General features: G+C 47.3%; 1 protein-coding gene across 2 annotated transcripts in view; it reads right to left on the bottom strand.

Annotated features, from left to right (window-relative positions):
* The window catches only part of KDM2A (lysine demethylase 2A), a 105,077-nt gene extending 98,878 nt beyond the window's left edge, over positions 1–6,199 (bottom strand). Inside the window, exons 1-2 of one of the 2 annotated variants that reach the window (XM_059932140.1) lie at positions 6,102–6,199; positions 3,860–3,983 (exon numbers count right to left, since the gene is read on the bottom strand). In XM_059932140.1, coding sequence (XP_059788123.1) covers positions 3,860–3,901 — 42 coding nt within the window. In that variant the 5' untranslated portion in view covers positions 3,902–3,983; positions 6,102–6,199. Of the gene's footprint in view, positions 1–3,859; positions 3,984–5,204; positions 5,575–6,101 lie in introns of those variants that run through there. The other variant, XM_059932139.1, reaches the window with a different exon arrangement.
* Positions 6,200–12,106: the final 5,907 nt, after the last annotated feature.

Raw genomic sequence — 12,106 nt, 5'->3', positions numbered from 1 at the left:
AGGACTCAGTGCCCTCAGTTTCTTGCAACAGATAAATGATTTAGCTATTTCAGAGGGAATCATATGTAAGGCACATTAACAGGATTGAGCATCCAGTAGTATAATAACATCCTTTAGAAAATCTCTTAATCTTAGCATCAAGATTGACAAGCAAGCTGAATTCTCAAGTAAATCAGCATCTCTCCCTTCAGATAACAGCACTAGGCTTAGGTGAAGTCAAGGGAAAAAAATACTCAGGTCATATAACTTCTTTTACCCTGAAGTATATTGTCTTCACCTTCTTTTACATTGATTTAGGCATTCATTTGTTTCTACAATTGCCTTTGGCAGGGGTTAGTGAATTTTTTCCATACTAAATGTAACTATACCTTAAGCATTTACTTCAGATGCACATTATTTTGCCCTTGATTTTCTTCTATGCAATAATAAGGATTACTCAGAATTGGTGTGATTTCAAAAACTTAAAAGATCATTGACTACAATTGCTGAGGATTTAACTAACATTTTAGATTAAGAAACTGTAAGATATTATGTTGAACATTCCCTATAAACGAACACTTAAATATACATGGCTGTGACAAACATTCAAAAATACTCCAACACTTTGGCTCCTGAAACCAAATGAAGAAAAAAAAGTTCTAAAATTAGTACCTGTCCATGTTCCTCAGTAAGGTCCTACATCTTAATTTACTAGAAATACAGAAATAAATCATCGTTACCTCAGGATAACCAAATATCCACCCATCACCAAACTGAATCTTCTATCCCTCTCACTTGAATACCTCCTCAACTATGTCAACTTCCCATGGAGATCTATCTGGCTTTCTTCTAGGAATCTATACACAAAACTACTAATCTTTTCATTAAAAACAAAACAAAACAGTGGCTTGTTTAAAAAAGTCAAAACAGCGTTTACCCTCCCTTGTATTCCCTACACTGCAAAATAAGTAAATGTTCTAGTTCCAGAAAGAAGAGCTTATGCCCCAAATCTACACGTACATACCAAATTCAAGGGTATAATTCTCTTCCACATGTAACAGATAAATATTATTTGACAAAAGACAAGCCAATTTTTAAAAACTAGCTATGTCTGATTTTTTTAAAAATGGCTTGTCACAAAGATGATACAAACATATCAAAATTTATCTCATCAAATCTAGTCTGTGAACTTGAAATAGCTATGTCAGTTAAAAGCATTAAAAAGGATCTATTCAATCATGAATAATACATATTCTTATAAGTAAGGATACAACTTTTTTTTTTTTTTAAAGATAGGTAAAAGGTCCTCAATATTAAAAAGTCACTCTTGTTCTGAAACGAGTTTGGCCTCAGACTGTTAATACTGGTATACTACATTTTCTCTCCCAAGAGGCTATTTTGAAAGTATGTCACCGAGGGATAACCATTTAGGTTTTGTCCTCTAAAACAATATGGAAGTAATAGCCAATAACACTATAATCAATGCACTAGGTAATTCAATTCAATCTGACAAACATATAGTATGAGACCACACAAAGTTTAATCACCAAGCCAAATTAGCACACCTGTCATTTTGTCTCTCTTTCAAACTTTATGTTCCATGGCCAGTAACTGCAAAACAAAACTAAATTCTATACTTTGACTTACTTTAAAGAGATACAGTGTTATAGCTACTGTAAAAATTAGCCTTTATGCCTTCATGTTAGTCTTAAAATTCCTCAAATATCTAACTTCATCAATAGAGAATTCTGTAATATAAGCACTTGCCACAGAGACATTAAAATTTTGGTAGGCAGGGCTTCCCTGGTGGCACAGTGGTTAGGAATCTGCCTGCCAATGCGGGGGACACGGGTTTGAGCCCTGGTCCAGGAAGATCCCACATGCTGCAGAGCAACTAAGGCCGTGCACCACAACTACTGAGCCTGCGCTCTAGAGCCCGCGAGCCACAACTACTGAAGCCCATGCACCTAGAGCCCATGCTCCGCAATGAGAAGCCCGCGCACCGCAACGAAGAGTAGCCCCCGCTTGCCGCAACTAGAGAAAGCCCGCACACAGCAACAAGACCTGACACAGCCAAAAATAAATAAAATAAAATAAATAAATTTAAAAGTTTGGTAGGCAGACTGCCATTCAAATTAGCCACCAATATGCTCTCATATCAAAAGTTGTTACGGAAGGGATTTACACTTTGAATATAATTTTGTCATGTAATTTAAAAAAGGAAAACAGACATCAGTCACCCTAAACTCCAAGATTATTGCCCAAAATTCTAAGTGAGAAAGATTCTCCCAAAATATTTGCTGTACCCTCTTACACAACACTGCTACAAAAGCACATAAACCAAAAGAAAAAATATGCTAGATAAGGAAAAGGTTAATGTGTGCAACAGGTAGCAATCATTTTACAATTAAAAAAAAAAAATCTTACCAGGACAAAAATCACAGATTCCTTGGATCTCCTTACCACTACCTCCCTATCTTGTTAAAAAATATGAAAACTTGCTTTGAAAGACTGGATCCCAAGATCTCTCAGATATTTATAAAACAGCTCAGCAACTCTACCAGCCTGACATGATAAAAATGAAAATCCATATAGCAGTAACTAACCGAGAAAAGAGTTTTGCAGCATCTTCTTTCTTTTCCCCCCAAGAAACTGAATTCAAGAAATGTCAAAACAAAAATAAATCCTAAACGTACAAAATTCCACTGATGATATACTTTATTTCTAAAAGTTAAAGAATTATAATGTCAACACACAGATTAGGAGACAAGAAGCAAATCTCTAAAATAAAGCTTGCCAGAACATATTGCCTACTGGATACACTTGCCAATACACACCACACCTTTTCAACAGTCACACTGGGGCATGGGGGGGGTGCAGCGCGCGGGGGAGAACAGCCTTTTCTCAAAGAGTCTGGAGATTATCAGAAAATGAATTAAAGAATCACTCTTTTTTCCTCCAAATTCAGTCTAAAATGCAGCGCCAAATAAAACCAGCATAAATTCCTTTAGTAATTTTCTAGGTCTTTCAGTTCACCAAATTTTACATAATGCATACAGTTCTGTGGCTTTCCTCATTCCCCACTCTACAAACATAAATTCAAATTTCTGAAACGAATATATGGTGAGAATATTAATAAAGCTCTCTTTGACTAGGGAAAACAAAAATCAAATTCTTAAACTCCAGTAGGGAAACCTTGAGAGGAAAGCGGGGGCCTAAAGGACAAAGTATTCATATGCACATACAAGCTAATTCCTTCCAAATCATTACTAAGTAAAAATGTATTTCTATAAGATATATCACATACATCCCTCCCAAAATACAAAATACAGAACTTTACCAGCATCCAGTATTCTACCTTCTCTCAATCAATCCCCTTCAACCCTATCAGTGTTAATTTGTGTTAAAAAAAAAAAAAAAAAAAAATCCACAGTTCCACTCCCCAGCTCAAAGCCAAAAATCTTGGTACACAATAATCTAAAAAAATTATACAGAACTATCCTTCCTCAAACAGTTTTGCCCCTCAAATTTACATTCAAATCTAACTTAATCAATTAGATTTATTACAATGTCAGTATTGCAAAATTAGGAATCCTTGTCACACTGTAATCCACAAAATCCTTTGATTTACAACGGTTTCAGCAGAAGTTAAAAGCTACCTATAAATCCATTTCCAAATAGGATGACTACTAAGACTCTAACTACTTGGCCTAAAATTCAAATGAGATACTAATACACCTTCCCTCCTCTGGTGCAGAGAAAAGCCACCTGAAATTTTTAATCACAGTATGTTCACAAATGGAAACAAAATAGTTATTCTGCTTCAAAATTGGAAAAAAAAAGAAAAGAAAAGAAAAAAAAAAGACAAGAAAATACTAACCAATCTCTGGCTGTAACGAATCCTTTCTTCTTCGGGTTCCATCTCTCACTCTTCTGTTGAAATTACAGAAAGAAACCACTCCAGGGCTGCCTTCCTCTTCCTCCTTAGGAACCAGATTGCAACACTAAAGAATAATGATATGAGCAGAGATGAGAACTCATCCTCGAACTCAACCTTTCTTTCCTCGGAATGAAGTGTTTAGGATATGTGTAAGTTAAAGGCTTCCTGAGAAATCTGGTTCCTCTTCATCAGTTTGGGACCTCTCAGCTCTGGGGTAAGTGGTTCCATGTCAAGATCAACATTAATCACATTACAACTGTCTGAGGCCTACAGGCAAAAGAAGATGTTGGTTTCAGTTCCTTACTGACGGGCTATACCACTTGTTTCTCCCCACAGGATTACAATACGCAAGGCTCCCCTTCATGGCAGCATTAGCAAAAAAAAAAAAAAGAAAGGGGCGGGGGGCGGGGGGTGGACAGGACTTTTCTCTCTTAGAGAGCTGGCCAGGTGAAGCAGCCACTGAACTAATCCAGATCCTAACCAAATTAGTTCTCTCTCACCCGTAATTAGAAACTAAAGAAAAGGACAGACTGACTACATAAGAAGAGAACAAGAAATCAGGATTTAAATAAAGACTCCAAAACAATTTCCCATACACCTCTAGTAAATCCGTATGCAATCGTCGCCTTCCTTCCTAGACTCCCCGGATCTTTTCATTCCCAAACCAACCCTCCACCCCAACACAAGATGTGTACAACTCTGAAACAAATTCAAGGGAGTTGCAAATCAGACACAAAAATTTATCAGATCTTTCTGTGTAAAGTAATAAACGATTTTACCTAGAGACGTAAGTAAAATTCATCTTTTCCAAACATTAAAGACCGGTTTGCGCGACGGCCGATCCCTAATACCAAGAAAGGTTTTTCTTTTTCCTAAATATTCTCAGGGATAATGGCTTCCATAGAGAATGCAGATTTTTTTTTTCTTTTTTGTAACTACATTAAGGCCACGTTAACAGCATCCTTTCAAAACTGCTACGAGACCACTGGACCTAATGACACAGTTTGCAAGAGCAGTTCGTGGCAGAGCCCTCCTGGAGGAAGCCCTCGCCCCAAGTCGGGAGGGAAACCGTGTATGCACCCCCTGGGCGAAGACCGCCCGGGCTTGAGAGCAGCCAGGGCCGGAGAGGAAAAATGGAAAATCTCGCCGGGTTCCCCCAGGAAAAGGCGTTTCAATGGTTCGTTCACCCATCGGAAAAAGAAATAGAAACTTTACATTAAGTCTTTAGATAACACAGCGAACCAAAACTTCCAAGGGGGGGGGGCGACAGGAGGGGGAATCTCACCGGGGATTTTGCTCGTGAGTTCTTGTCCAAGTGAGAAGTAAAAGATTCCAAAAACTGAGAGGAAAAATTAAATCCCAAACGTCGTCTTCGGGTTTTTTCCGTGGATCAACCCAGTATCCAGAGGGTCACAGCGACCCGGAAAAGAGAGGAAACAGTTGCTGAATCAAACCTCCTCTTCTGGCTTTGGAGACCGGGAGTCTGAGGCGTCAGGAGAGGGGAGCGCGACCCCTCGGCGCCGAGCCCGGGGCGCCCCCGCCTCCCCCGGGCCAGCGGTCAGCAGCCCGAGCCCGAGCCCCGGGCCAGCCCTGGCCGCGGGGCCGCCGTGCCCGAGACAAGCAGCCGCTCGGCCACCTCCGGAGCCCGGGAGCGGCGGCCGATCAGCTGAGACCGGCCGACCCGAGGCTGCCCGCGCCGCCCCGGCCCCCCGGAACGCGGGCCCCGGCCCCGGGGGGCGGAGAGGGCGGGAGCGGCGCGGCGCGCCGGGCTGGGGGCCCCGGCTCCCCTCGCGTCTCCCCCTCAGCCCGGGCTCCGCGCTGCGGGACGAGCCCCCGGCTACTCCCCAGTCGCAGAGGAGGGATTCCGGGGGATGGGCCCCCTGGCGTTGCCCCTCCTCCCGGAGCGCCCCCTGCCCAGGATAGACAGAGCGGCGACAGGCCCAGCCGCTGGGAAGGTGCTCTGCGAGCCGCAGCCGCCGCCGCCGCCGCCGCTGCCGGGGAGGGGTGTTGTTTCCCTCACACAGGAGGAGCCGCTGAAGCAGCCGCCGCCATTTTGAACCCGTCAGACTCTCACATACACACAGCTCCTCCGCGGCGCACTGCGCAGGCGCCGCCTCCCCACCCCTCCTTCGGCTAGCCTCTCCAACCCCCACCCCCCTTCAAGCCTCTCTTCGCTTCTTACCGCTCTCCGGGGTGCACGTGAACGCGCACGCGTCACTCCCCTCTAACGCGGACACTTTGCCGGCGCGCGCACGCGCGGATGCGTCGGCCTCGAATCGCCCGCGCCCCCGCGACGCCGACGCGGCTCCCCGCCCCCCCTCGCGTCAGCCTGCCCGCCCTCCCGCCGGCCCACCGCCCCCGCTCCCCGTCGGCCTTCTTCCAGGGCTCGGGCCCGGCCCGCTGCTCGCGCCTGCGCGCAGGCCACAGATCCTCCTCCGCGCGCGCCCTGCCCCCCACACGCCCTCGCTCGAACACACACTTCGCCTCTGTGACCCCGCCCCTCGCCGGCCAGCTGCGCCGGCGGCCCTCCCCCCACCTCTTCTGGGAGGGTGGTGACCCCCGACCCCCCACAAAGCACAACACCCCCCCAAGCAGAGGGGAGAAGCGCCCCATTCCCCTTCAACCGCCCTCTGCGCGAGTCAGCCCGTCACAGTCGCACAACCTGAGGGCCGGGCGGCCTGGGCGAGGGCAGCCGTTGCCCGCCTCAAAGCGGGGTCTCCCGGGGTCAGGCTGCTGGGCCCGGCCGGCCAGACTGCCCAGGGCGCAGGGAAGGGGCGCCTTCCCGCCGGCTGCCCTCCCCTCGCGCGCCCGCCGATAGGCCGAGGCCGGCCTGCCCGCCATCACCGGGCAGGCCCTGGCGCCCCCGCCGCGGGGCCAGCCCGCCCTCAGCTCGGGGGGCTCCTCGGTGCAGCAGCCCGGCCCCGCCTCACCCACTCCTCGCCGCTCCGAAGGGGCAGGAAACGGGAGTAGCATGTCTGTCCTGGGCTCGGCTCCCCCGGGGGAGCTCCGGGCGCTTGACAAGGGCGTCCACAGGTACCAGGCGCGGGAGTGGTCGCCGCGACGGCCCGGGGGCGGTGGCGGCCGGCGCGCCCACCGCGGGCCCGAGGCGCCCGGGGAGGTGGCCCTGCAAGCCCCCGCTCCTCGGCCACGCTCAGGTTTCCGCAGCGCCCGTGCCCCCGGCGGCCCGGGTGGGACGTGACCCCGCCCCCGGCGAGTCGGGGCGCCCCCCATGGAGGGGTGCGCGAGCCGTCCCCAGCCCGCGGGCCGACCCCGCCGCCCCGGGCCGCGGCGGGCGCTGGAGGCCCGGCCGGGAAGATGTCTTCTCTCGGTGCGCGCAGCTTCGCGCGAGGGTCAGCGACGGGGCAGCGGCCGCCGAGCCGCGCCAGCCCTGCCCACGAACGGGCTCCCGCGGCTCGACAGCTGCCCGACGGGCTAGCAGGCTGGGGACGTCGACGGAGCCCGGCCAGAGGTATCTGAGCAACGCCATGCGAGCAGCCCAACCGCGATCAGGGCATTTCCCCAGCCAATCTCGTGCTTTGGGGCCCGTTTAAATTATAAATCCCGTAAAGGACCGTGGCTTGGGCGTTACGCACCCGGGTCAGCTCTGTTGGCTTCACTACACTCTTGCTGAGAGGTGTCACACAGATCTTTTTTCTCCCTGCCTTGGTTTCCTACCTTTTAAACTCTTGATTCCTGGGATCCGGGGATGTAGGAGAGAGGGAGGGCATGGAGTGAATCATACAACTTCCACGAACAACATGGAACTCTTTTAGGAATACGTTAGAGAAAGACAGTAATTGAAATAATGATATCTTCTATTTCTGTCAACGTTTGGACTCTAGGGTAAAGGCAGTATGTAAACCCAAGGTATCATTATTTATTAGCACATGAGGTTTTTCTACATGCAAACTTGGGGAGCTTTGCAGACATTCTCTGCTTTGTCTCACAACATCCGTAGGGGACAAGCTAAAGTGCAGGTAGCATTACACTCATTTCAAAGATAGACACTTGAAGTACAGAAAGGCTAAACAGCTTGCATGACTACTCTAACAGAGAAGAGTTTAGTGCTTTGCCACACCAGACTGCAACTTCTCACAAACAACACAAAAGGTTTGTTAACATGGTATCACCCTCTTGCATTCCAGTCACTGGGAAATATTCTTTATTCTAATACTAGTTTTGTTCAGACTTCTTAGATTTTCAGAGCAAATGAAGAGCTTCACCCAAAATTATCAGGCCTAAAGCCTAAGCCTTTCAGACTATAGTAAAATATATTTAAAAGGCAGCAGCCTTTAACATTGGCACTACCAGATGCGATCCCATAGGCATCTGGCTCTCTGCAGGTATAGAAAAAGGCAGCAGCTTGTTTGTTTTGTCTTTAAGAAGGAGAGAAAGACTTTTGCCATTGTCAGATTGAGTAAGTGTCAGGCCTCATTGCTATTTGCAAAATAAACGGCTTTATTTCCTTCCCACTCATCCCTATAAACCCATGAGATACTTGGGGGCAAAGAGAGAGAGAAGGAGGTCTCTAGCAGAAACTCAACTTGGTCTTAAGATCCAGGACCCCTTAAAGTAATTAACCATCAGTGAACTGAGTTGCTCACCTTCAGATAACAGCTGCCTCCTACAGGTTTAACTCAGGTGGGTATGCTGGGACGAAACCTAAGAAGGCTCCAAGAACAATAATAGTAATACTTACTTTGAACAGGACTGCTAGTAAAGGTTTGTCAGATTGCAGCCAGCTCTTTTCCAGTTGAAAACCATTTGTTAACTAGTCTGTACTGGGCGACATGACGTTTAAACATATACACGGTGGTTTCTTCACAGGCAGGCTTTGTTAATATTCCAAAGCAGATGTGCAGGGTGAGATAAGAGATAGGCAGATGGCCAGTGATTCCCCCCCTCCCCACAAAATCACAATGGCTCTGGTTGGCAAGGGCATATCATGAGGCTCACTGCTTTGCCCTGAAAGAGCCATTTTCAAGGAGAACAGAGATTGGGGATTCCCCAAGAAGGCCGCTAGACCTGTGAACAGCTATTTGACTTCACCTGCAGCTGCAGGGAGAGGGGGAGAGTAGTAGATGGAAAGAAGGAAAGAAAAATTCCTTCTAGAAGCATTGAGAAGAGAATCCCTGACTGGAATAAGCTGGTGCCTTAATAAGATATTAACAAACCTCTGCTTTCTTAAGCAAAGCTAAGACCCATCAAATGCTGAGAGTCAAAATTCAGATCACCCACTTCCTTGGAGAGACTTTAGTGAGAGAAAAGAGAACCCTGTAGTCTGGTCAATTAAGTTAAGCTATTTCTGATTTCTCTGCACTCCCTAAATGTTCAGGAGGAAGTAGGGATGTCCCAAACAGTGTAGGTCTAAACCGAAATAGAAGAATTGGTCTTGAAGAGCCCCTGGGAGGTAGCATAGCCAGTAATTAAAAAGTTTTGGCATCAAAGACAGAAGGTCTACTCTGCTGGCTACCAGCTAGTCAGTCCTAATGAACTCCTCAAAGCCTGGGTTTTTCATCTATACAGTGGGAAAAATACCTAACTCTCAGGATGAAGTGAATAATGTGTTAAAGCCCAGTGTCTGACACATAGTAGCCATGGATTATGAGCATTTACTGTGTTTCTGACCTCCAGTTTCGAGGAAAGTTTTAAGTACAGATGCTTCACTGTTGAAGCAAATTTAGAGTGTAAGGAGTGACTTATTCATAGCTTTTCCTCTTTCCTTTCCTGGATCCTAGTCTCTCCTCTCCAACCCCTGGTGTCTCTGATCTCCAGTTTTCTCTCGTCCCTGACTCTGTCTGCCTCTCCCTGATCATCACCTGATCATCCTGAGGTCTCTTTCTTTTCATCATTCTCTCCATCACTCTGCTGCTCCCCACCTGCTGTGTTCATTCCTCTCTCCAGCCATGCCCATGTCATCCACTCTGTCATCAGCGGAGTAGACCTTGCTTGCCCACTTCCCTTTACCCATGTTTGGTGCACCCTAATCATGTGCTCTCTAGTTTTGTAACTTAATCATTTCCTGAACATCTTCTTCCACCCCCCTTCACTGGACTGTAAGTTCCTTGAAGGCAGGGGCCAGGCCACATCTGAGTCCCTCAAAAGACCTTCCAAAATCAATATCAGATACTTACTGTGTCAACCCTAGGAGGGATAAAAATTAGGTGTTGGGTGATTGTGAGTTTTAAAGGATAGAAAGTTTTCTTTTGAGTCTGAAAGTAAAATCTGAATTGATCAAGAAAAGAAAGGAAGCCAGAAATGCCCTGCAGTTTCTTGTATCGTTGAACATCAGTGGCACGTGAGATTCTTTTAAATTTCATGGAACACGGTTGACCCTTTCCTTGGGACTATGGGACAAAAGCCCTCCCTGGCCCAGTCTCTCCTTGCTGCCATTTTCACCAGGCATTTGGCCTGCTTTAGTGCAGACCCACCTCTCCTGAGTCATGGGGTTGACTGGCTGTGGGGCAGCTGCAGCAGCATCTGGGATCCACCCGCTCTTTTAGCAGCCTTAGCTTTGCCTTGGGGCCAGGCCACCCTCACTTCCACTTCTAAAAGGGAGAGACTTCCTGCCCTTTCCGAGAGTGGGCCTGAAAGATGCTGAGCCCTGTGCCTCATGACACCTGTATTTGGTAGGGGGACGTTTCTGTCACCCTAGAGTTCCAGGGTGTGTTTGCAACCCTGTGCTTGTTTGCTGGCATCTGGTGACGGCTGTTAGCTGTGGGGTGCCCCAGCCACATCCGCAAAGGGCTAGTTGCCTAAACACTTAGGCCTGTTCCTAGATCCTCCCAGAGGGTCTGATCTTTGCCCATCTTCTTCGAAGGCATTCACTGCCTTTTGTCAGCTTCAGTTAAGTCTGGTACTGTTTCAGCTGCTTTGTGAGGGGCCTTACCAGCTGTGTGTTATTAGTCCAGTCCCTTAACCTATAAGGAACTTCTTTAACAAAACAGAGATCACGACTCCTGCCCTGTTTCCTCCTAGGATTATTGTGGAGTCAAATGGACTAATGAACAGCTTCCTATGGAAGCTGGAAGACAATATATTTAGAAAGGATTGGGACTTCCCTGGTGGCGCAGTGGTTAAGAATCCACCTGCCAGTGCAGGGGACTCGGGTTCGAGCCCTGGTCTGGGAAGATCCCACATGCCGTGGAGCAACTAAGCCCGTGCGCCACAACTACTGAGCCTGCACTCTAGAGCCCGCGAGCCACAACTATTGAGCCCGCGTGCCACAACTACTGAAGCCCGCACGCCTAGAGCCCGTGCTCTGCAGCAAGAGAAGCCACCGCAGTGAGAAGCCCGCATACTGCAACGAAGAGTAGCCCCCCGCTTGCCGCAACTAGAGAAAGCCCACGCGCAACAACGAGGACCCAATGCAGCCAAACAATAAATAAATAAATAAATAAATAAATAAATTTATATATATATAAAAAAGAAAGGATTGCTGGTTCTACTATTTCTTTTTATTTATTTATTTTCCTACAGGAAGGATTTGTTTTGTTACTGAGTACTTTGTGCTTAACACTAAATTAAGGGCTTGGATGGAAAAAGGAGATTTGAAAATTTAGAAAGCTTGGCTTTTACCCTTGAAGGCTTTGTATCATGGAGGAGATGCCATGAAGATATGACATACTAAGAGAACGTTGGTCATTACAGTGAATCACTGGAAGATAATGTAGACAATAAGAACTGGGTATAGAATTCCCCTTGGCTGTAGGCCCCATGGGGCAGGAAGTTTTGTTCATTTTGTTCCTGTTCACTGATGCACGCCCAGTGCCTAGAACAGTGCCAGGCAGAGTCGGCACTTACTCACTCATTGGTGTTTATTGAATCAATGAAGAAAGCAGTGATGCTTCTGAGGGACAGAAGAGTGTGAAGGCTGCAGGGCTTTGAACGCTTGCAGAAAAGTTTGATTTTGACAGAGTAAGAGAGGCACATATGTTCTGCAGCAGAGAGTTGGTGTAATAGCAATTGTTCCAGGTAAACTGTTCCTGCAGCTGTCACTTCAGCTGGAATAGAGGTGATAGAAACTAAAACCCCTACTACTGCAAACCGAGCCAGAATGTAAGTTTGCAAATCTTAGGCCAAGTACTTCACCCTCTTTATTCCAGCTTCTCTTGTAATCTGGTCTTTCTGTTCTGCTTATCTCTGCTGTCTCCAGTTTCTGGTGTCCTCTATAGAGTCCATATCAGA

Source organism: Balaenoptera ricei, chromosome 8 (genome assembly GCF_028023285.1).
Source record: "Balaenoptera ricei isolate mBalRic1 chromosome 8, mBalRic1.hap2, whole genome shotgun sequence".
Taxonomy (NCBI): Eukaryota; Metazoa; Chordata; class Mammalia; order Artiodactyla; family Balaenopteridae; genus Balaenoptera; species Balaenoptera ricei.
This window is presented reverse-complemented; position numbering and strand designations above follow the sequence as displayed.